At 38.6% G+C, this 25,786-nt stretch overlaps 2 protein-coding genes across 9 annotated transcripts in view; one reads left to right on the top strand and one right to left on the bottom strand.

Annotated features, from left to right (window-relative positions):
* mpg (N-methylpurine DNA glycosylase) overlaps positions 1 to 8,174 on the top strand; it is an 11,914-nt gene extending 3,740 nt beyond the window's left edge. Inside the window, exons 2-4 of one of the 2 annotated variants that reach the window (XR_001810415.3) lie at positions 1,841 to 2,045; positions 2,259 to 2,742; positions 8,062 to 8,174. Coding sequence is in view for 1 of the 2 variants with exons in the window: in XM_017454590.3 (XP_017310079.1) it covers positions 1,841 to 2,045; positions 2,259 to 2,632 (579 nt within the window). In the remaining variant the exon portion in view is untranslated. Of the gene's footprint in view, positions 1 to 1,840; positions 2,046 to 2,258; positions 2,777 to 8,061 lie in introns of those variants that run through there. The other variant, XM_017454590.3, reaches the window with a different exon arrangement.
* Positions 3,099 to 25,786, bottom strand: nprl3 (NPR3-like, GATOR1 complex subunit). 7 transcript variants are annotated; one of them, XM_047150481.2, is made up of 14 exons: positions 25,679 to 25,786; positions 22,700 to 22,769; positions 18,535 to 18,573; positions 17,580 to 17,712; positions 14,699 to 14,773; positions 11,990 to 12,158; positions 11,360 to 11,441; positions 11,069 to 11,206; positions 8,056 to 8,212; positions 6,832 to 6,938; positions 6,533 to 6,662; positions 5,606 to 5,795; positions 5,309 to 5,501; positions 3,099 to 3,492 (listed from the first exon to the last, which is right to left on the bottom strand). In XM_047150481.2, exons 4-14 carry the CDS (start codon positions 17,664 to 17,666, stop codon positions 3,327 to 3,329), a joined length of 1,494 nt encoding a protein of 497 aa, XP_047006437.1. In that variant the 5' UTR covers positions 17,667 to 17,712; positions 18,535 to 18,573; positions 22,700 to 22,769; positions 25,679 to 25,786; the 3' UTR covers positions 3,099 to 3,326. The 7 variants fall into 7 exon arrangements, with proteins under 7 accessions (XP_047006437.1, XP_017310074.2, XP_017310075.2 ...); XM_017454585.3 differs by lacking the exon at positions 25,679 to 25,786 and adding an exon at positions 23,836 to 24,631; XM_017454586.3 differs by lacking the exon at positions 25,679 to 25,786 and adding an exon at positions 23,836 to 24,628 and having other exon boundaries at positions 12,005 to 12,158.

Below are 25,786 nucleotides of genomic sequence, written 5' to 3'. Positions count from 1 at the left end.
GATCTCAGCGCTCTAGTAGGAGAGTAAAGGTGAAGAAGGTCAGTGATGTACTGCGGAGCAGAACCGGAAAGAGCTTTGCATACATACATTAGAATTTAAAAATAAATTCTACACAATTCAATGAAGAGATGCCAGAACATGGGGGATGGGGATGGGAGGGGGATACAGTATGATCCACAGCTTTTTGGTCCCATTTAAAGATCTAGCTGCTGCATTTTGCCCAAGCTGCAGACGAGCTACAGCCAACCTACAGAGAATTACAGTAGTCCAACCGTGATGTAACAAGAGCATGAATCTTGGGTTCTAGGTCTTTTCTAGAGAGAGTTAAATGCCACAGTAAATATGTAGACGTGCTTTTTTTGCTGTGCTTTTTATTACAGCAGCAGTACTGACTCGGCATGTTTTGGAAGCGCCTCATTATCTGATTATCTTGCCTCATGTATTGGAGGCAGGATTTCTGGTCAGACTCGTGAGTGCACATAGTATTTATTTCCATTCACAGAGACTATTTAAGCAGAAATGCCAACCAAATTAGTAATCAGTGGCACAACTTTCCGTTCTCTCTGTCTGGAAGTATGCCACTGTTTGCAATTTAAGACTGCTTGGAGCTTTAAAGAGCATGGGTGTGAGACGTATGAAAGCAATTACGTCGGAGGGTATTATACGGCCTGCTGTAGAACCGTCAGACCCCCGCACTCCTCTGTAATATGTGACCATGCGTTCTTTGCAGTCAGAGAAGAAGGGCCTTATTCTACTCTCTGTTCGCTTCATTACACAGAATGCCGTTCTGGCTTCCTAATTAGTTACAATATGGGATAACCTGTGCATGCTTTGCATTTCAGGACGTTGTATGTGGATGCTTGGAGAGAATTAAAAAATAAAAAAAGAAAGAAAACTTGCACCATCAATTATAAATATTGTCAGTTCTTACAGGAAGCATTTTCCATCTTCTGTATTCAGCAGTCTCAAGTGGCTCGTGTGTCAAAGCACTTCAATTTCAATTCCTAACCCTAAGTGTTTAAATCCACAGTTCTGTCAGTCATTTAATTATGGATGCGTATATTTTTTACTGAGTTGCTAGGCTATATACAGGTTAACACAGAAGTATAAACCGGGCCTCAACGGCGGCTCTGAAAAGTGCAGGATTCCATGATATATTCCCAGATTTGGTATAACATGCACACCCAAAAGTATCAGTGAACAATATCAGAATTTCTATGGTTGAGGTTAATACATTGTCCTTAGCGATTGCTGGCTGTATCGGTATTATCAAAGATGCCATAAATTCTACTGTACATGATTTTGCTGAGTCTTTTTTTGGTCGTTGCGGAAAACCACTCGAATTGGTGAAATTGCAATCACATGAAGTAGTTTTGCACGGTCTTTCGCAGTGATGTTTGTTGGTAAATGAGACCTTCTAACTGTACTCATGAATCAAAGAGGGCTTTGGCTGAATGCGTGTCGTGATGATGTCACATGAAGCGTCTTGGCCCAAATCTGCGATAGGCCTAATTTAAAAAATAATTTAAAAAATTGCAAGCTCCTCCGAATATTATGGAATTTGCTTGATTTTCCGCTCATTTCTGCGATTGCAAAAATCACGGAATCCTGAAGGGACTGATAAATGGGACCTACTAGTTGTTCCAAACCTATCCATAAACAGTACGAACTGCAGCTACTTTTACCTGCGTTGTGACAGATTAATGGGAAAGTTGCACCACCTGCTGCCAGTGTTATTAGCTTGCACGTGTTCATTTCTTCTCTGAATTGAATGAGTGGCGTGTTTCACTGGAGTGCAGGGTTAACCAAGTGTTTTCATTAAATCTAACGTGTTTGTAAGGTGCTGGTGCGCAGGCATTCTGACGGCACGGAGCTGAGAGGCAGGGTGGTGGAGACGGAGGCCTACTTGGGCGGGGAAGACAAGGCATCGCACTCGGCTGGTGGCAAGCGCACAGAAAGAAACGCAGCCATGTTCATGAAGCCTGGCACCATCTACGTCTACCCCATTTATGGCATCTATCTTTGCATGAATATCTCCAGCCAGGGTGAGGCTTCCTGCTCCTTTAACTTCAAACCCACAAAGGTTGAGAAATTTCACAAATACATAGAATAAGTTCCTTTCAGGGTAATTACTTTGATGTGCGCTTGTGTTGTTTCGATGGTGGTAAAGTATTTCAGGTTTTTTTTTTACTTTATCTATGCTTTAGGTAAGATGAGGAGGCAATCACGTTAACTGCTGCTTGTCTGTGTGTATGTAGGGGAAGGGGCAGCCGTGCTGTTACGTTCACTTGAGCCCCTTCAGGGTCAGGATGTCATGAGGAGGCTGCGGTCATCCAAACGTAAAGAGGGTGCCAAGACGGTGAAGGACAGAGAATTATGTAATGGCCCGTCTAAGCTGTGCCAGGCCCTGGATGTCCAGCGCAGCTTCGACCACAGGGACCTGGCCTCAGATGCCGATGTGTGGCTAGAGACGGACACAGAGTGGGACATGCCAGGAGCAAGAGACTTGGTTTCAGCCCCTCGGATTGGAATCGAGTCCCATGGAGAATGGGCCTTCAAACCTCTGCGATTTTACCTGCGAGGTCACCCTTGTGTTAGTGTGGTGGACAAAGTGGCTGAGAGCAAGCAGTAGGAAGTTAATGAGTCCCATGAGACTAAGACGGGAAGACATTATGATGCTTTAAAAATCTTAGTGTTGCTATGACAGGAGCAGTCCACTAATGTCTGGAAGCATCAGCACACGTGAGTGTTTTTTGTAATAAATTTCTAGGTCTGAGTGTGTGTCTTGTGATTTTAAAGATGTGTAGACAAACTGCTTAGCATCTTTTTCACCCCTTACCTTTTCCTTTTCTTATGCACATTCTGTTTTTCCTTACTGGAACCCTTGTGGTCTCCAGTTTCTGGGTCTGGAATAATCATTATGGCGCAAACTGTGTCGGTTCAGTTTGTATGACAGTATGATGTATCACATCAGGGATTATCCCTTATCCCATTGTAGGAAAGAAAACAAACTATTCATTTTACAGTTGTCCAATGGCACCCAATACAGTAGGACTCGCAAATAATAAACTATTTTTCATCCTTACAAAACCACATGGTTGAGACAAAGGCAAAATATTTTTTATATCATAAAAGCTACATAAAGTATATTAGGCATGTCTTGTGAACTGAATTCCTTCATTTTTCGTCATCTTAACGGTGTGCTGTTCTCATTTAAAGCACTAAAATGGTCAATAGTACTGCCAGCATGCACAGAATACAGTTAATAATTAATGAGTTCAGTGTAAATTTTGGTTCGGGAAGGTGGATGAGGTGCTTGGCCTGTGCTACTCAGGTGGTGTTTGGAACAGCGAGATGATGGGGTCCTCGTGGTTGGTAACCACTAAAACGCTGCGGAACTTGTCAAAGAGAGTCTTTAGCTGGGAGCGACGCATGTTCTCATTGTACATGATCTCCTCCAGGTGGTGATGCCCTCTAAAGTAGTGCAGCAACCTGTGGGAGATATTAAGCAATCATTTTTGCTGGAAAGCAAACAAATGACGGGAGACATAATGCAAGCTTCCGTTTGCCAGGAGATTTTTTGGTGAGAAATATTAATTTAAGTATTTCCAAATGTACACCACCGTTCAACCTTTTGGAATCACTCAGAAATTGCCCTGTTTTTGAAAGAAAATAAATTTTTCACTGATCAGAAATACAGGCTAGACATTGTTAATATTCACTATTATCTTGCACCTGGAAATTATTACAATACCTTGGAAACAGCTGATTTTTAATGGAATATCTACAGGGACATACAAAGGCCCATTTTCAACCACCATCCTGTGTTCCAAGGGCATACTGAGTTAGCTAAAAAAAAAAAACAATTTTACCGTTAAAATCCAACATTAAGCCATTTAAAGATGCAATAAACTGGCCTTCTTTGGGCTACTTGAGTATCTGGAGCATTAGCATTTGTGTTTGATTATGGTTTCGAAACGGCCAGAAAGAAAGAGCTTTCTTCAGCTCGTCAATTGTTTTGAGAAATGAAAGCGACTGCATGCAAGAATCTGCCAAGAAATTAGAAGATATCTAATAACTACTCCCTTCACAGTACAGCACAAGCCGGCTCAAACCAGACTAGACAAAGAAGTGGAAGGCCCCAGTGCACAACTGTGCAGGAGGATAAATACATCAGAGTCTCTAGTTTGAGAAACACACGCCTCACAAGTCCTCAGCTAGCTGCTTTATTAAATATTACCCACAAAACACCAGTCCCATCTTCAGTAGTCAAGTCTGGGATGCTGGCCTTTTAGGCACGGTTTAAAAAAAAAAAAAAAAACCCCAATCTGGGACTGCACAATAAACAAAAGATCTCTGCATAAATATTTTCAGACATTGGGGAGGATGACTGGAAAACAGTGCTATGGAAGGACAAATCTAAGCCTGATGCCACCAACAATGGTGGAATAAATGCGTCGGGGGTGCTTTGATGCTGGTAGAGTGGAAAAATTGTACAGAGTGAAAGGAATTTTGAACAAGGAAGGTTATCACTCCATTTTACTTTCCAACTCCTCTGGAAAGTGGTGCTTGATTGGAGCGAAATTTCATCCTACAACACGACATTGACCCAATTCATGCAAGACCTACATAGAGAAGAAGCAGTCAGCTGGAATTCGGTCTGTAATGGACTGGCCCGCACAGTCATCGGATCTATATTATAATATTGAGCTGTTTTGGGAGCAGCTGAACAGATGGTGTGAAAAACAAAAATGCCCATCGAGCCAATCCAACTTGTAGGAGGTGCTTCAGAAAGCATGCAGTGAAATTGATGCAGACTGCTTCAACAAACTGACAGCGAGAATGCCAAAGGTCTGTAATGGAGGATTCTTTGCTGAAAGTTTGAAGCACTCAACTGTTATTTCAAGCAGAAATCCTTATCTCTAATTTTGCTTTGAAGACATTTAATATTCATTTCGCAACTTATTGGATTAATTTTTTCATGGAAAATATGAACTTTTTTTTTTTTTGAGTGATTCCAAACTTTTGAACGTTAGTGTATAATATTCAGATATATTTCCAGTTGCTGAGCAAAGCCCTCATAATGATTTCCACCTTGGACTAACAACTTCATGAATTTACACAGGACAAACTTTAGGTGTACTTTTCATGATTTGTTCTCATGGATTTTATACCCAGTTCATTAGTGATTGTACACTGATTCTTGAACATGCTTAATCTTAAGTCCTTTTTTTCTTTTATCTAAAGCACCCTGAGATTCTGAATTCAAAATAGAAAGAAAACATTATTATAAAACTGTTCATGTTACCTAGCAAACATGCGTAGGTCATCAGGATTTTGTGCAGCAGGCACACTAAGGATGGCATGGCGCTCGTGTTCGGTCAGACTAGCCAATAAGGTCTCAGTCATTCTCTTATTGAGTGGAGAGTCTCCCCCTGGCAGCAGCTCCGCACTGGAGTTGTCCATGCTAGGGCTTGTCAGTGTCATGTCATCGCTGCTGGCTAGTGACGGAGAAGGAGGCACAGGATTGATTAGGCTTCTTGGAAATGGTGAGAGTTACACTGATTATACTAAATGAACTGATGCTGAAACAATGCGACGTTACTTGGGGAGCCGAAACTGAGGGTGGTAGGAGTGCTGATGCTGCGTCCAGCCACACGGTTCACCGTCCGCGCCTCGTCCTCCAGTGGGTATGGTTGTTCCTCACTGGGTGGCACAAGCAGGCACGCATAGGTGTGAAGCTGGATCAGCAGCCGCCTCTGCAACATCCACACCACCATCTGGATCAACTGTGCCTGTGCCAAGAGACGCACACTTCAACACAAGGTACCTCATCCAAAGCTAATATTACCAAGTATAAACAGCTGTGTTCATGGAGCACCACAATCTTCCATTTACTCTCAGCATGTATAGATAAGGAACAAGATTAAAGTGCCTTGACCTGGACGGGTGGCACAGCTGTGCTTGAGCAACGTTTGTGAATGGAAGGTGGAGTCTGCGTCGGTAAGGAGGACTGAGTAATTCCATGAATGAGCATACACCTGTGTGTGATTAATGTTGGTCTATTTAAAGGTGTCTTGCACTGAAGGGGAACCCCTGCGAAGCTCCAGCAAAGTAGAACCATGTGTGCTTGTGTTTTTGATTTTACTTTGAGTTAGTGAATAAAGTGCTAAAAAACATTACAGTTAAAAAAAAAAGAAAAGAAAAATGTCACACTCACCAAAGCCTGCCTCCCACGTCCTCATTTTAGTCCATACTCACCAGGGTGTCACAGCAGCGTATGGCCACAGCTACTAAATTATGCAGGTTTTATGCCAGATGGTCTTAGAACTTGTTCTGGTTGTGATATCACGTGCAACATTTTCAAAATACTTTGTGTTCTATTATTACCATCTAAACTGCGTTGCTGTGCGAGCTATCTCAGACTGTTGTGTACGTCTGATCTTTGTTGTCGTACATGATAAAATAGTAATCTTAAGAAGAACTGAGAGAGAAGCTTTATCTCAGCCATAATGACTCGTACAATACTAACCTCACGTACAGAGGCGTCCAGTGGGTTCCTGAACTCAGACAGAGATACAGGTAGAGAGAACTTGGCTAGCATGGACGGCAGGTCATAACCAGGAAACTGCTGGGAAAACTGCTTTGCCAGTGGAGAGTACCTAGAATGAGACATGACTTCACCCATATAGATCTATAGCACTCACAAGTGAGTTGGGGGAAGCCTCATAGCAGTCAAAGCATTTTATCCTATAAAACCAAATCATTTCTGCAGGGTACAATTACAAGTCTTAAAGAGGGTCGAAAAAGGCTGAGGCAAGTGACACTCACAGAAATATGTTGGCGTGTGGAGACAGCATGTATACGTTGTTCTCGCAGAGTGGATACACGATGATGGCTTTACCCCAGTATACCAACTGAGCAGCTATCTGAAAGACCTGTGAAGGCAGCAGAGAACCAAGGAAGAACTTATGCAAGCCTACACAAACATAAAAAATTTGTACTGATAGAAAAAATAATATAGTAAGCCGAATCACACGTGAGAAGAATATTCTGCAACTGAGTTTTCTCACAGTGCTGCACAAATGAAGTAGAGTTTCATCTACTGATGCAGGATACAATTATAGTATGCATCCAACACTAACTATCTCTTAACCTATGTGTTGTACTGTATCACCTTGTGCGTTAATGCAGTTTCATTAGAGGGAAGATCTGGAATTAACACAAGACAGAGGTGTGCTGTGTCACTAATGGCTAAAGTGATCTATTTATTAAATAATAAATACTGTTCAAACATTCATTTAATAAAAATACCAGAATTTTTTTTTAATCAGGTTGATAAATGCACAAAAAATTCTAATGAAAATTTTTTCATTAATATCTAGGGAACTTAAGAAATACATGGCCTGCCAAACTGGTAACTGCTATTATTTCGAGTATACTGTGAGTATTATTATTTAGAGTATACTCTGAGTATTATTAGAGTATACTGTGAATATTATTATTTCTAATATACTGTGAGTATTATTAGAGTATATTGTGAATATTATTATTTCTAATATACTGTGAGTATTATTAGAGTATACTGTGAATATTATTATTTCTAATATACTGTATTATTATTTCTAATATACTGTGAGTATTATTATTTCTGATATACCGTGAGTATTATTATTTCTAATATACGGTGAGTATTATTATTTCTAATATACTGTGAGAATTATTATTTCTAATATATGGTGAGTATTATTATTTCTAATATACGGTGAGAATTATTATTTCTAATATACTGTGAGAATTATTATTTCTAATATACTGTGAGTATTATTATTTCTAATATACTGTATTATTATTTCGAGTATACTGTATTATTATTTCGAGTATACTGTATTATTATTTCTAATATACTGTGAGTATTATTATTTCTAATATACTGTGAGTATTAATATTTCTAATATACTGTGAGTATTATTATTTCGAGTATACTGTGAGTATTATTATTTTGAGTATACTGTGAGTATTAATATTTGAGTATACTACAAGGTACTTTTTCACCTGCAGGAGAGCCAGGTCAGCATCTTGTGCCAGCTGCTGCAGGTTCTTCATAGCTGAACAGATCTTTATGAGACGCAACAGAGCAGGAGAACAATCGAGTGGGAGTTGATCCAGCAGGGCTTTCTCACTGTCCAGCAGCAGCAGGGCATGATACGGCCTACATATATAATATATACAGTCAACTCCAGAAATACTGTCACTGCATAAAATGTAAACATGTGTAGTTTAATTGCAAGTTTCTTAAGGTTTCCATAAGGCTTTCATATCCAAACACAGAGACTGTAATGTAATTGCATTTTTATGCATACATTTATTATAAAATATTCTTTATGTACTATGACCATCTCAGTGTTCATTTGGATGTATATTTGTCATAGTCAACATTCTTTTCTAAGAGGATATTCCCAAAATCATGTACTCTCATTTTAACTAAAGAATAACAAAGTTAATAAATATGAAAACAAGACACATAAATATGAAAATGTGTAAATATCAAAAATAAATAATTGAATTTCTTATTTTAATTTCTTATTTCCACTGACATTGGTCGGCGGGAAGGGGGGGGGGCAATCACAGAACAGTGTGCTGTATCACTATTGTAATAATAAACATTTACAGTCATGTGAAAAATACTTCTTTTTTTTTTGGACAACCAAACATTTGATCCTCTTTGAAACGGTGCCTATTAGTAAAGGTGACACATGCTATCAAATGACACATAAAATTTACATTTTGTAGTAATTATCGCAATTTAAATGAACAAAAAAACAGATCAGTCACATGGAAAAAGTAAGTACACTCTTGTATGTATTACACCTTCAAATCCATAAAATTAGACTCAGCTGTTCAAGACTGGAGTGCCAGTGATTAGAACCTGCTTAGGGAGTGCAGGTGGAACCTGTCTTATTTATACTCCTCTCATATCTACTGTCTGGTGTTCCCTTTGTTATTGAGGTGTGTGGTGTCATCATGCCAAGAGCTAAAGAGTTCTGGAAGATGTTTAGTAAAAAGGTTGTGGATGCCTATGAGTCTGGCAAGGGATTTAAAAAGATCTCCAAATGATTTGAAATACATCATTCCACTGTAAGGAAAATCATCTACAAATGGTGCAGATTTCAAATAACTGCCAATTTGTCCAGGACTGGTCGTCCTATATAAAATATAACAGGGTTCAATGAATAGCAAGAACATTATTTCGCAAATTTAAACAAGTAGCTTAATATTTAAACAGTTTAATTATGTTTACCACCGAGGTGTCTGTGGTAAATGTTTCACAGTTTTAATTGGATCCCTGCCTGCAAAAAGTCTTCGCACCCTTTCCCAAAAACAAATTTCTTCTATTTGCAGAACTCGTGACCACTAGATGGCAGTATGAGCCCAATGATCAGGTTCTAAAACGTGCTATGACGTCAATTCACTCATTATTCACTGTTTAACTCATTCATTATAAGCTGACTTACACTAACATTACAGTATGCATCCAACACTAACTACCTCTTAACCTATGTGTTGTACTGTATCACCTTGTGCGTTAATGCAGTTTCATTAGAGGGAAGATCTGGAATTAACACAAGACAGGCGTGCTGTGTCACTAATGGCTAAAGTGATCTATTTATTAAATAATAAATACTGATTCAAACATTCATTTAATAAAAATACCAGATTTTTTTTTTTTTATCAGGTTGATAAATGCACAAAAAATTATTTTAATTAATATCTAGGGAATTTAAGAAATACACGGCCTGCCAAACTGGTAACTGCTATTATTTCGAGTATGCTGTGAGTATTATTATTTCGAGTATACTGTGAGTATTATTATTTCTAATATACTGTGAGTATTATTATTTCAAGTATACTGTGAGTATTATTATTTCTAATATACTGAGTATTATTATTTCAAGTATACTGTGAGTATTATTATTTCTAATATACTGTGAGTATTATTATTTCGAGTATACCGTGAGTATTATTATTTCGAGTATACTGTGAGTATTATTATTTCAAGTATACTGTGAGTATTATTATTTCTAATATACTGTGAGTATTATTATTTCGAGTATACTGTGAGTATTATTATTTCGAGTATACTGCGAGTATTATTATTTCGAGTATACTGTGAGTATTATTATTTCAACGGAGGAACTGGTCTTATTTATACCCCTCACATATCTAGTGTTCCCTTTGTTATTGAGGTGTGTGGTGTCATCATGCCAAGATCTAAAGAGTTCTATAAGGCATTTAGTAAAAAGGTTGTGGATGCCTGAGTCTGGCAAGTGATTTAAAAAGATCTCCAAATGATATGAAATACATCATTCCACTGTAAGGAAAATCATCTACAAATGGCACAGATTTCAAACGACTGCCAATTTGTCCCGAACTGGCCGTTCCAAGATCAGACCGTCTGATGCACAAAGAAGTCTTGAGGAACGTCAAAATTTCATCACAGGATCTGCTAGTAAGTCTTGCAACAGTTGGTGTCAAAGTGCCTGCTTCTACAATCAGAAAGAGATTGCACAAATTTGACCTGCATGGGAGATGTGCCAGGAAAAGGCTTTTGCAAGACTACAGTTTGCCAATGAGCATATAAGCAAAGACCAGGCCTTTTGGAATAATGTGCTCTGGTCAGACGAATCAAAGTAGCAGCAGACATGTTTGGCGCAGACCAAAGAAAGCTTTTCAGGACAGCTAATTTTCCAAGTGGTTTTGTTCAAATACATCAACTTTATTAATAGGCACTGTTTCAAAGATTTCCATAGTGTGCACTTATTCTTTCAAATGACTATATTGCTAACAACTGAGACTATATGTGTGTGTGAGAGAGAGAGAGAGAGAGAGAGAGAGAGAGAGAGAGATAGATGTACAAAAAGGCCTGCATCAATGCAACATTCATTGCTACATAGTGAACTGAGCAAGTTAGGATGCTCATCATGTAGAGACAGTCTCTTACCACTAGGGGTGCATTCTGCCCCACTTTGACCACACTGTCTCTACACATTAGAAGATACAGTCCTACCGAATGGCCTTAAGGCTGCGTTCCAAGGCATCTGGGGGAATGTGGTTCCCTCCAACACGATGGATCTTGTGGGGCAGACAGAAGCTGACCTCCAGCCAGTTGTTGATGTGAAGTCGCACCACCCCATTTGTACAGAGGCTGGGGTGAAGCACACAAGAAACTGCTTTCACAAATATCTTTAAGCTGTAATAATTATGCTATGTGAGCTGTTACATTAACATAAAACTAATGTAGGTGAAAAAACATTTTCTTCAGTGTGTAGGAAAGGAAAAGTCCTGGATAAATTCTTACCTGTCATAGGCTTCCTTTAGGTCTCTTGCCAGTTTACACTTGGGAAGAATGTGTCGAAAGGGAGACTGCAGAATGCCATCCGCTGTAATCATAAAGAAGGGCTCAGCTGATATTAAATAAAAACTTATTTTTTTATTTCCCCCCGATTTTCTCCCTAATTTAGGCTTTGGCCGCCTACCTAACAGTGAAGTCTCCCCTATCATAAGACAGCTACCGATTCAGGAGGATGAAGGCTATCATGTGCTTCCTCTGAGACATGTGAAGGTACCAACCGCATCTTTTTGAACTACTGCTCATGCTGCATCACAGGGCAGTATAACACACTTGGAGGAAAGCGCTATCTGTTCCATTTCCACATGCATGAGCTCAAAGAGGCTCATGATTGGCTAGTGTTGCCATAATTGTTAGGGGAGAAAAGTATGCCCCTTTCATGCAGAGAGAATGGCCAATTTTGTTCTCTTGGACTCTTGGCCACAAGTGGCTGTGGCATTGCCGGGAGTCAAACTTGTGATATCCGGACAATAGGGCAAACACTAATGTCATAATGCATAGCACAAACAATGACTAATAACAGGTAGGTAAAAAGCAGGAAAAGAGAATGACAGAAAGTTTAAGTTGTGTGCTGCATACGCTGAAAGGCCTCACTCTCAGTCATGGTGGTGAGCTCATCTTGCACAGCCAGCATGAGTTTGGCCTCCCTGGTGAGGTACTGGCAGCGTCGCTCCTCATGCTGCAGGGCAATGGCAATGCGCCTCGACAGGTTGTGTATGCAACTGATCACCGATGGGTCTGCATTAGCCTGCAGTGGGCAGCAGAGAGACAGAGCACAAGTGTGAGAGAAGTAAACAGAAAAAATACAAATCTATAAAAGCTAAAAGAATTCAAGGGAACAGCTCTGGTTAAAGATGGACACTGTCCTCCAGAATTATTGGCAGCCTTCATGAAAATTTATACAAACAGTGTGAGTCACTCTATATCGCTATCTGCCCTCATCTGTATACATTAGCAGGTTTCTAGCTGAAATATCCTGGTACTTAGCAGAATTCATGATTCCATCTTCAAAAGAAAACCCCGAACCACCAACCATTAAACAGCCTCAAAGCATCATTGAACCACCTCCACATTTGATAGTGGGGTATCAGGTACATTTTATTGTATGCAGTTCCTTTTGTCATCAAACATGCTGATAGTATCTATGATCACAAAGTTTAGATTTTGGTCTCATCTGTCCACAACACATGATACCAACTGTAGTCGTGTGGGGGTTTCATAGGTCATTCAGTGTTTTCATAGGTCCAGTCCCTGGAGTTCTTTGTTTTTTCCCATGGTAACAGAGGAAAAAGGGACTTCATATGTGCAGAATGTCATATTTATACCCCATGGAAAAGACGACATGGTTAAAACTGAGGGCAAAGGAAAATTAAAACGTCCATTTATTTAAATTATGGGTAAATCTACATGAAATCACCAGAGGCCCGCTGACTAACCATTATAATATTTGCTTCATACATTCTGGAAGTAAAGTCACCATTCCCACATTTGTTCTTTTAAATCATAGTAATTAAAAACATTATGAATGAATGTAGAATGTAGATTCACAGATGGTTTTTTTTTGTTGTTTTTTTTTTTTTAGACTAAATGGGAAATCTCTCTCATAAAAATAATACTTTTTATGGTAGACCTTGTCATACAGGGGCAATATGCATTTGAAATATAGGCAAAAGGTAATCTTATTTATTTATTTTTTTAATTTATAAATCAGAAAAAGTTTGTTCTTTCAGACATGCACCTAGCTGCCAATAAAAAGAACTATAACATGAGTAACAGATATGAAAATTTGAAAGATCGGATGTGTTTTAGTGTGGAGATATAGAGGGCTAAAATGGCCAGACTTTAATGAATGAATTAATTAACAAATTTGCCACTGTGGACATTCTAGTTTAGATGACTTACAGTAGACAACAACCCCTGAAAATATCATGCATCTAGCATGAATAGTTCAAAAGAAATGACTTAAGGAACCTTTTTTCTGTAGCACTTGTTTTGACAGTAAAATTAGGCCCAGGTCCCCTTTTTAAAACCTCTAAATGCCCAAAACTAATGTAGATATAATCCTGAAATTTTGCACACTATGTATTGTTTTTTTTTTTAAAAAAATCTGGTGATGTGGGGTGGACTTACCTTATTCCTTTGGCCAATAAATATCGCACATTTTGGTTTGATAGAAAATACTATTATCATTATTAATTATTATTATTATATAGTTTTAAAGCAGTTCTAAAGAGAATGTTGTTGTTACCACAAATATATGTAGTTTCTCCTACTATTAGAGTGAAACATTTGAATTATTATGTGTAAGGTTATGAACTGACCAAATTTGCTTTGTTAGTTTGTTTTAACCACAAGTTTTTTCCCCCTATTTTAAATAAATTGCTTGTATCTATCAGCTTAAAAACTGAGTATGCTCTACATAACACTGTTCCAACCTCACAAGTCATTAAGTTATAACAATATTATTTAATAGTATTAGCTATTAATATATAAGGTATATACTGTATAATTGTAAATAGCACAATAAATACACCAATCAAATGATTATCCGGGTGCCTTATAAAACATCAGCAGAGTAAAGCAGCTTGATGGAAAATATTGCATACAATTCATATGTATGCAATATTTTCATACACTCATCTAAAAGGTCAAAACTGTTACCTGGATCTCTTGTATACATTAAAAGCAATGTATTAAATGCTAAATTATCACTACACAAGGAGGACTACTTAAACCCCTATATTTTTTAAGATATTTATTAGTATGTGTCACAATATCGGAGATGTGAAACATGTCCCTGAATAGAGAAGGATAAAGGGATTTCTCAAGGATTATTTGTTTATTTGTTCTAGCTTTCTTAAAGGGTTCCACTTCGTATATTTCGTGAAAACTATTTGTATACCTTTTGTTCCCAACATAAAACCTTAAACACAATTTAATTAAGCAGGCATGGGGTGTTTTTGCTGAGTCACAGTTGGCCGTCGGGTGAGGTTTGAGGGAGGTGGGCTAGGCATGAAGGTGTCAGATATGAGCAGTTGTGAGAGTTGACTAAGCACTGTGTTGTGCTGAGTCAAAGTGGCACGAGGAGCTGTGTGAGGGCAGGGCAGTGTGACGAAAATAGTAGTTCTGATAGACAGGTTGCCAGGGGCTTATCAGAGCCCACTCCCTTACTGGGAAAGCAAACTCCTGCTTTCAGCTTAATTACAAACTGCTGATTCACTCCATCTTCTAATACATGATAAAAAAAAAATTTAAAAAAAAGCTTGCCATGAGTCAGCATTTTCTTACCCTTAATGCAAACACAACACTAAACAAGATCATGGTCGGCATTTCTCTTTTTGGTGAAGGATCTGTTTTGGAAACCTACAAAAAAAAAAAAAAGACAACAAATTATTTTTCATTTTGCAATAAATAGTGCAATAAACAGACAGCTGTTAAATATATAATCCGTTAATTAACGTTTCATGACAAAAAAAAAAAAAAAAAGACAAAATGAGTCTCACACCCAAAATGCATAGGGAGATCCATCAAGCATAGTAATTATATTGCTGACTAGTGCAGTGGGATGCATTATTTCTGTCTGTTTCAAGCCTTTCTTCTACCCTTTAGCTGGTGGCTTACAGAACATTGTCCATATACAACATTAAAACCACTAACAGGTGAAGTGAAGCATCGATTATCTCGTTACAATGGCACCTGCCAAGGAGTGGGATATATTATGCAGCAAGTGAACAGTCACTTCTCAAAGTTGATGTGTTGGAATCAGAAAAAATGACGAAGTGCAAGGATCTGAGGGACACTGACTAGGGCCAAATTGTGATTTCTAGACGACTGGCTCAGAGCATTTCCAAAACGCCAGGTCTTGTGGATTGTTCCCGGTCTGCAGTGGTTAGTATTTACCAAAAGTGATCGAAGGAAGGACAACAGGGTCATGGGCACCCAAGGCTCATTGATGTGCGTGGGGAGTGAAGGCTAGCCTGTGTGGTCTGATCCCACAGATGAGTTTCTGTAGCACAAATTGCTGAAAAGGTTATTAATGGCTATGAGTGAAAACACACAGTGCAGCAGTGTTTGCTGTGTATGCGGCTGTGTAGCTGCAGACCGGTGCCAACCCCTGTCCACCACCAAAAGCATCTGAGCTGGACCATGGAGCAGTGGAAAAACGTGGCCTGGTCTGATGAATAATGTTTTAACATCATGTGGACGGCCATGGCTATGGTATTCCCTAATGGCAGTGGCCTCGTTCAGCAGGATAACGTACCCTGTCACACCGCAAAAAATTGTTCAGGAATGGTTTGAGGAACATAGGGGACCTACACAATATTAGGAAGGTGGTTTTAATGTTATGGATGATCAATGTAGGTCAAACATATTGACTGTGTTGATCACAACCACTTTGTTTACTTTTTAAAATAACAAATTGGCATAACAACAAATATCATTCTTCAAGTATATAAATATAAAAGTAAGTAAAAAAAACAACAACAAAACATTGCACCTTTAGTGGCAGACCACCCAATTTTTAGGTGAGCAACAGTAATGGAACAGATAGTCAAATAACACCTAATATTTGGTTGCATATCCCTTGATTGCAATAACTGCATCAAGCTGGTAACCCATTGACTTCACCAAACTGTTGTATTTTTCTTTTGTGTTGCTTTTCCCGACTTCTACTGCAACTTCTTTCAGTTGTTCATTTTGGTGGGTTTCTCCATTCAGTCTCCTCTTCAGGAGGTGAGATGCTGCTCAGCTGGGTTAAGGTCTGGTGATTGACCAGTGATAAAGTCCTTTGTTGAGTTGGCAGTGTGTTTTGGGTCCTTGTCTTGCTGCATGATGAAGTTCCTCCCAATTAGATTAGATGCGATTCAGACAGACACAATTATGAGTTACATCAATAAAGATTAATGAGTGTCTTCTAGAAGCAGCCAGGACACAACCTCCACCATGGTTGACAGATGAGCATGTATGTTTTGGATCATGAGGAGAGCCTTTCTTTCTCCACACTTTGTCCTTTCCATCACTTTGGTAGAGGTCAGTCTTGGTTCCACAACTTTTGTGGCTCATCTCTGTGTTTCTTTGTGAATTCCAATCTGTCTTTCCGATTCTTACTGCTGCTAAGTGGTTTGCATCTTGTGGAATGGCCTCTATATTTCTACTCTCAAAGTCTTTTCTGAACGGTGGATTGTGATACCTTCCCTGTGGAAGTTGTTGGTGATGACACTAAGTGTTGAATTGGGGCTTTTATTCACAGCTCTCACAATGTTTCTGTTATCATCTGTTGTTGTTTTCCTTGGTTGACCTCCATGTCTGGTTGTTAGTTAACGTATGCCCGCCCCACCAAAAAGATTCCAAATTGTTGTATTGGCTATGCCCAATGTTTATGCAATGCCTCTGATTGATTTTCACTCTTTTCTCAGCTTCAGAAAGCTTGCTTTTCTCCTATAGACAACTCACTGGCCTTCATGTTGGTTTATCCTTTTTAACAACAAATGCAGTCTTCACAGGTATAACTGAAGGCTAAAACCAAGAGTAGACATTCAGAGCTATTAAATGTTTAAACAATCAATTTAACAGGGCACATCTGGGCAGCAAGAAACAAAATGTCAGCCACATGTTCCAGTATTGTTGATCACTTGAAACAAAATGGGTGGGTTCAAACAAATGTTTAAGTTGTTTCACACATCTAGATGTCAATATCAAGAAGTGAAAACTGTAATTCTGATCTATCGTCTCATATTCATCTTTTGATCTCAAACGTAAATGTCTTCAATGTATAACAAAAACAATAGAATTGGCCTTGCTGTTCCAATACTTTCAGAGGGGACTGTATATAAATATAAAATTATCTATTGTTAATACACATGCATAAAAACACATTTGACATAATCTGAATAATTAGTATAATGCATTATATATTTACAAGCTACTATACCACTGTATTTATATTATATTAAACAAACTGGCTTTAGTAACAGGCAGAATTAACTGTAACCACCTTGAACAGTAGGTGGAGCTCTTAAGCCAAAAAGCCATCTTGCCAATTTTTCTCCTATTTGCCACATGGCCCAACCCTCAAGACTAAGTTAAGCTGATACTGTGATTGATTTTATTTCAGGTTGATTTTATTTCAGTGAAATTTTTGGTGTAATTCAATTCGGTGGTGTCTAACCTGAATGGTGTGTGGTGGCTGCAGGAGAGTAGGATGTCCCACAAAGCGAACATTATCAATCTTCAGTTCAAACTTTTTGCCGCACATATCTGACTTGGTGGCCAAGATGGTCGCAAGAATGATATCGGAGAAACTTTAAGGAGAAAAAAAGGCAGAATCAATCAATGAGCAATCAGCAAACCAAAACTCAGAACAGGAGGGGATCTTAACATTCAGTTCCCATTCAACAAATACAATCTGATTGGCTAAACTGTTTATCAATTAGGCATATGAAGTTCCCTTACAGGGGAACATATAGAGGAAGGACATTAAAATCAAATGAATTAGGCTAGGAATAACTGTTTTCATAACAAGAGAAGAAACACTATTCAGAAGACAGTCTCTGCCAGAGATGATAGATGTTTTCTCTGCTCGTGCTTTATCTATTAAAAGACATTCATTAAAGAGGTGATTCAACCCCAGAATGGCCCAGTGGTGCAAAAAGTCAGTGGTCCTACAAAGACCTTTAACCTCAATCAGTAGTGAAATTATTTTCCCAGAAAGAATGACCAGAAACAAACGCTGTTATTTGTTGGAGATGTGCATGGATTGTGAGCATTATTCTTTCCTTACTTAAAGGATTTCATTATTGCAGTTAAAATATTCATCACCTTAAATTAATGAACCTAAATTGATCATTAAAGCAAATTATTTCAAACTATTTTATTGATATTAAATCAAGCAGTTAAAAATTAAATGTATAATTGACCTTGTGAAATGTAAATTGGTTAATTTCAACCATAATAATACCCCATGATTTCTGAATTAGGTTTGAATGAGCTTCATGACACCCACACTCAGACATTCAATTGTGTACCTAAATGGTAAAATGGCACTAGAGAAAAAAGATAAAATTAATAAATCTGGGGTGTTCTAGGGGGAAAAGGAAATGTGGTTTAAAATGATTTCATCTTACCCTGCTACCAACTGTTCATCAGTTAATGGAGTTTGCTCTCTGAAATGGGAATATGGCCATAAAAGAGAAATACATGGGGGGGAAAAAAGAAAAGAAAATGGCAGCAAACAAGTTCACAAATTCACCAAACAAGAATGTTAAAAATAAATTAGTCAGGAGTGACTTGAGTTTATACAGATACATAAAAATGACACTTCTCATTCTGCTTAAACTATTGGTCTCCCTATGCCAATCATCGTACATCTCTAATACAAGTAATATTTAAAAGTAGCTGTTGCATGTTATATAAAAAAAAAGAAGAAGTAACCCTTCTTCATTTTATCAGATGTATTTAAATGCAAACACACAAAAATAAACTAGCACTCAAGATTAAATAGAATTATTTCTATTGTGTCTAACCTACATAAATTTCCTTATCCAATTTGCAATTAGAATACACAATCATTATTCTATTAATCTTGAACTGAACTATTTTGAAAATGTTGCCAAACACAAACCATTGCTTATCTTATTTGTCTGTTAATTACATTTGGCTAGATTCCAGAAAACTATACTTTCCCAGCTTTGTGCAAGAAATGTGACTGAGCTCAGTTTTCTGATGAGTAATAAAAATTCAGTTAAGCAAGACATGAATTTGCAGCAAGCAACATTGCAGCATTATGTAATTTGATCATTTTAAAAAAGCACACGCTGGAGACAAATTAATGAAGAAATCAGATACAACCATTTCCAACGTACGCTAGCTGAAGATAGTCCACCATAAAAGACTACAACTTTGCTTGAAAATGCTAAAAATAAAAGATAGAATTCTTAAAATAAATATACAAACAAACAAAGAAACAAATAAATACATACATACACTTAATATACCCCCCCCCCCCCCAACCCCCCATGTTTTCTATGTTCTATTGTGAATAACATACGGGTTTATGAGATTTGCAAATCGTTGCATTCTGTTTATATTTACATTTTACACAGCGTTGGGGTTGTAAAAGTACATCACTGCCGAATTCTTTTACTGACGTTCAGCTACGTAGTGACAGACCACTCCAAGTGGAGAATTATTCAGGGCTAAAGAAAAAATCTTCGGGGCTACAGGGCTCAATGCCCAGGCCATGTTACGCCCCTGGTGTTCATTCTTCCCAGGTGTGTTGCATGTATGAAGCCAGGAGGATGGTGTTTTGTTTTTTTTACAACTCAGAAGGCATGTTTCCTTTTGGTTTTATATGATCCGCCACGCCTACTTAGGTCAAAAGATGCAGGCTATTTGACGGTACCTCGAATAGTGAAGGCTACAGCAGGGGGAAGAGCTTTCTCTTATAGAGCCCCACAGTTATGGAACAGTCTTCCTATTAGTGTTCGGGACTCAGACACAGCCTCAGTGTTTAAGTCTAAGCGTAAAACGTATTTGTTTACTCAAGCCTACCCTGACTAGATTCTGTTCTACTACTTCGCAGTCATAATTATCTTTTTTCTCCCTCTCTCCTTTCGCCGAGCCCCACACGAATTTATGGAGATACTAGAGATCCAGATCCTTTCAGCCTCTGGATGGAGCTCAAATCTTCTTTAATTCCAGACTGCTGGGACTACGGCTGCTCCTAACGCCATACAGACTTCATATAAATCCATAATGAACTTTTTCACACTAACTGTTGTTACCCAGATGAGGATGGGTTCCCTTCTGAGTCGGGTTCCTCTCAAGGTTTCTTCCTCTTAAAACATCTTAGGGAGTTTTTCCTTGCCACCGTCGCCACTCAGTGGCTTGCTCAGTTGGGATAAATTCGCACCTTTAATATCTGTATACCATGTTGATATTTCTGTAAAGCTGCTTTGAGACAATGTCTATTGTAAAAAGCGCTATACAAATAAAATTGAATTGAATTGAATTGTTTCTCATGATTTCAGTCACCGTGACCCTGTCCAAAGACTGTCCTTGCAGACCCCCCCACCACTTTCAGAAACTCATCAGATCTAGACTAATCACAATAATAACTTATTTTGGACCCAAAACGGCGAATTTCCCAGAAAGGTGACAAGTTTGCATCACTGTTTGATTATTTAAATCTAAAGGCTATAAATCTGTCAGGAAAAGTGTTTGCCCTATCATCAGGAGATCAAGAGTATGAATCTTGTCAATTCCACAGGCAAGGAGTCAAGGGAACAAAATTGGCGAGTGGGTGATAACTGACAGGTGACCAAATTGGGAAGAAAATGAGAATGCAGATTTGCACACAGTTTATATTTTAAAAATGAATGATTCTCACCAGTCTTATGATGTTTTTTTGTGCTTTCATGGACTGCCATGAGCCAGAGAGAGAGAGAGAGAGAGGAATAGCTGGTGGCACACCCATGCACGGAGTGTGAAAGCTGCAAGCTAGTCGTGGCCCTTTTTTTTTTTTTTTTTAAGTTTTTGAAAGTGCACTGAAAAGAGCTGCTGAGAAGTCAAGTTTTAATTCCACCAGCCTCCTCATCCCTACAAAGTAGTGCCAAAACCCGGGATGCAAGGAGGACTCAAATGCCGCCATGGACGCCTCCTTACTCTGCGACACCTTAAAGTCCCTTGTCGTCTCCCCTTGCTCCATCTCTCTCTCCACAAGGGGAACATCCCGTGCCCACCAGAACAGCGCTGTCAAAGTAGGCTCCACTTCAGAGAGACACAGATGGTGGGGAGCAATCACGCAACGAGACCCTGAGGTACACGTTTAACCAAGTGAGAGTGATTAATGGTCAGCAAATTCAGTCCAATGTTGTGCTAACCCACCCATATTTTTCAGTTATCAAAGATAGGTTATATTGTGTGATGCAGGACTAAGGAAGTAATAACCCAATTGTTGGTCCCAAAGAGCCGTTGGGAAATGCTTTTCCACACGGTTCATTATAATGCCATGGCTGGGCATGGATCTCGTTGGACCATTAGAACAGACTGCACAAGGGCATCTCTTTGTATTGGTCGTAATGGACTATGCAATGTATTATGCTGCTTATTTAGATGGTATAATCATTTATAGTAATGACTTGCAGCGGCATTTCCAACATGATCCGATGAGATCCTTGAGACAGGAGGGACCCACAGCAAACCCAAAGAAGTATGCAACTGGACAGGTGGAAGTATAGTATCTGGGCTCTTTGACAGTCAGCTACAGGCCAGACAGCTCCCTGGCCTGAGTCAGCTGGTGCGGTTAAGTGTCAGCTGGGGTGAGTATTAGCAGTGGATGGAGAGGGGGCCGGTTGAACCAGTATGTTGTGTGTGATGATTCTCACCTGTGTCTTATTACAGCGAACCTACATATGTGTGGTTCTTTGAGCTTTCAGGGACTGCCGTGAGCCAGAGTGGCATAGCTGGCAGAGCTTGGAACACACACACAAACACACACTCTCTCACTCTCATGGAGTGTGATGTTGACCTAAACATTTATTTCTTAGTTTTTATTGCTCAGTTTTTCTTATCATTGAAATCTGAATTCTTCTATTATCTAAATAAATATACTGACTTAGTGACTTCTTTGAGTTTAACATTATTAGCTCTCCAGAACCCAAGATGGGATATAAAGACCTTAAATATTCGTAACACAAGTCATAGGTCTGATTCAAAGAAAATAAATATAAAGGGTGGGCAAAATGAAATAAATACCATATTACTGCAAAATGCATCGTTAATATTACATTGTTACATTGCTCAGCCCTAATACACACAGTATGTATTTGCATTGCTGGGAAGCACGCCATCCAAAACCTGTTAACTAGCTAGCACAAAATTAGATAAGACTGTACAGGTAGATAATGAAGAATGTTTGAGGTATATTTCGACTGACAGCAGATGCAGAAAGAGATGGGTGTTATAAACGTAAGCAACATCCTCTATCACTCCTGAGGAAGTGATGTAAGCAGTCACAAAATACCAACACAAGTGGTCAACCACTTGTGATCTGATCACTTGAGAAAGCTCTTTAAATATTTTTCCTTTGAGCACATTTTTCCTTCTGATATTTATAGACCACATCTAGGGGATTTCAGAGATTTATAATGTCATATTCTATTACACTGGATTGATGACAGATGAAATTGGAAAGTTGCAAAAATCGCCCCGTTACCTTCAAACTTCATCTTATACATAACATAAAACACTGTTCATGCATCAACATTTAAGAAACACAGAGCACAGTACCGTGAATCTCCATCTTGGTCCTCAGTGGCATCGCTGGTAGTCCTCAGAGCATATGGACTTCGCTGTTTCGCTTGAAACAAACAAGAAACTAACATTTACACATTTGGCCAAAGCCTTTATCCAACGTGACTTACGTTGGATTTAATACAGCTCTCCAGGTGAAATCACAGCTGCTGATTATGAGTTGAGAAAGCAGGTATGGTCGACTCAGCCACACTGTGTAAACTGTGCCATTCTTGCTTGAGCCTACTGTATGTTCACATCAATCAATCACAGATCACCATTGTTCCCAACAGCCAATCACTGATCAGAATGGTTTGTTTCACCTGCACACTTTCTTATTATTCTTGGCTACATTTACAAGTAATAAAGTGAGTTATTCCATCAGTAAACATTTAGCCTTGTGTTTATGGTCAATACCACTGCTTCATTTTGTGTACTTGATCGAAATAATAGTATATTCTAAATACATAAATAGTTGGTTTAACTATTTCACCAACCGTTTTATCCTGATCAGAGTCTCAAGGTGGGAGAACTCACCTGGATAGGACACGAGTCTGTTGCAGGGCACCATTCATTCACACATTCAAGAGGCAATTTAGTATAACCAATAGACCAACTTGCATGTTTTTTGACAGTGGGAGGAAACTGGAGAACCCAGTGGAAACCCACACAAACACACAAGGAGAACATGCAAAACTCCACACTGACACTAACCTGAACTCAGGATCAAACCCGGAGCTGTGAGGAAGCAACCTGGTTTAGACTAGATTTTTAAATAGTTGTTGTGTCAGGACCAAAAAAATACTTCTTCTCATAAGAAACAATGTATTATTTTCTATTCTGATAAAACACTACCGTCTTTAGGAAATCTTCTTCACGTAACGTGTTTTGATATCCAAATGATCATGACGATACAACGAATATGCAAATGTTGATGTCATGTGGTGATCTCTAGCAACTTTTTGCACGTGCATTAGCTACTATACACTGAAAAAAGAGTTCATAACCATGGTCAGCCACCACTGCTCAGACATGGCAGCTTACACATTTACCTTATTTGTTAAAATCTACACCACATTGCTGCTGAAGTACAATAGAAGAACCAAAAATCATAGATTTAGCAGGGCACTTACTTGCGGTTGATGATGTGTTTTCAGACACCTTCACAAATGGGTATCGAAAGAGCAATTTGTTTCCACGGCTTCCTGAACTAACCAGAATTACGCTTATAGGACTGTTTTTTTCTCCATTCTTCTGAAAGGTGGTGTCTGGGGGCTTGGGTGTTGGATTGTGATCTAAATCTAGCGAAGACTGTTTATACATGTTGTCTCTGAAGAGGTATTGGGCAAAACAACACAAACAACAGCTTGTAAAATAAATACAACCAGCAAGCCTGATCTACAGAACATTTGCTGCACACATTAGTTTGCTAATGTGACTGTGTAAGTGGAGATTGGGGGAACTTATATTGTGTGGTTGGTTGTAATCGTCCTAAACACCTAATATTTACGCAAGCTATGTCCGATGAGGACACGGGCAACAACGTGGTTAAGAATAATCATCATAAACTAGAAGTTCCTTTAATTTATCACCGGTCAACTGACAACTTGTGTTTGGCGCAACGTCATGAGCAGTCTACGAGAGATACTCATTCGCTCTGCTTTTGTTGCAAACTTTACGGCTAGTACAGTTCGCTTCTAGTGCTATATATTTTAAAGTTGCACTTTACCGTGACGTAGGACACAAAGCATCGAACATTACAGTAAACGTAAAACACATTTATATCACAGCGTAAATACTAACTCGACCGCAATACATTACTGTTTATAAAAACATTGAAACACACGTGACACAAACACGTCCGACCATTAAATCGGTCCGTCTTTCAACATCTACTTGACGAGAGGTCCCGCATTCGTTCCAGTTGAGATTTGTCTGGGTAGCAAAAACTGGAAAAGATAATCTGTGCTCATTATTATATTTAAAACTTTGATAATTAAGCCTGAATATATATATATATATATATATATATATATATATATATATATATATATATATATATATATATATATATATATATAAATTCAGGTTTAATTATCAAAGTTTTAAGTATAATAATAAGCACATATTATTTTATATATATGTGCGTGTGTTCATATATATATATATACATATATATATATATATATATATATATATATATATATATATATATAAAAAACTAAGAAAAACAAAGGAGACACTCGGAGGTAAAGTTAACTCGTGTAATTACTAGAGAGCAAGGGCCAACAACATATTATATATATATATATATATATATATATATATATATATATATATATATATATATATATATCCTAAGATACCTAGTACAGCACGAATGAGAAGGAGTGGCTCCAGGAAAAGAAGCATATTAATTTTTAGACCCAGTTCAAAAGTGCTAAACCTTCTCATAGACCATCAGCAAGTCTAGCGGCTTGAACAATGACTCTTTTTTATGAGATATTGGAGTCAAGGGGGTCTGACAGTATCCTTTTGTCAAATCCAGTGTTGAATAAAAGCCACATCTAACTGATTGAGCAGTTCGTCAATGGTTACCAGTCACTGTGGGACTCCCTGATCACCCCCATATCGAGCACGGCCTTGAGCTCATCCTGACCCTACTTGTTTTTTCTGCTTGGTAAATGGTAGGAGCGGCTGCGTAACACCACCTCTGGGGTCATCTCAATGTGGTGTTCTATGAGATTAGAAACGAGAACACATCGGAAAACTCTGCCTACAACTTCGCAACCACCATGACTTGGGACGGCGGGAGGTGGTCTCCGGATTGACCCACCGTTTTTAGATTTACTTCCAGTCATAGCTCCTCCCTCTCTGGAACGACTGTCACCAAAGCCAAGGGAACTGCCTCCCTCCATGTTTAAGAAGGTTGAGGCGGTAAACCTGCTGCAGCCCGTCTCTGTCCATTCGCCTTACCTCATAGTTGATGCCCATGACTCGCCATGTGACCTCTAAGGGCCCTTGCCACTTGGCAAACAATTCGGAGCTCGATGTGGGTAATGATACGAGCACTTATACCCAGAA

The sequence above is a fragment of the Ictalurus punctatus genome, chromosome 24, assembly GCF_001660625.3.
Source record: "Ictalurus punctatus breed USDA103 chromosome 24, Coco_2.0, whole genome shotgun sequence".
NCBI classification, from domain to species: Eukaryota; Metazoa; Chordata; class Actinopteri; order Siluriformes; family Ictaluridae; genus Ictalurus; species Ictalurus punctatus.
The sequence above is the reverse complement of the archived record's forward strand: the minus strand, read 5'-3'. Positions and strand labels throughout refer to the sequence as shown.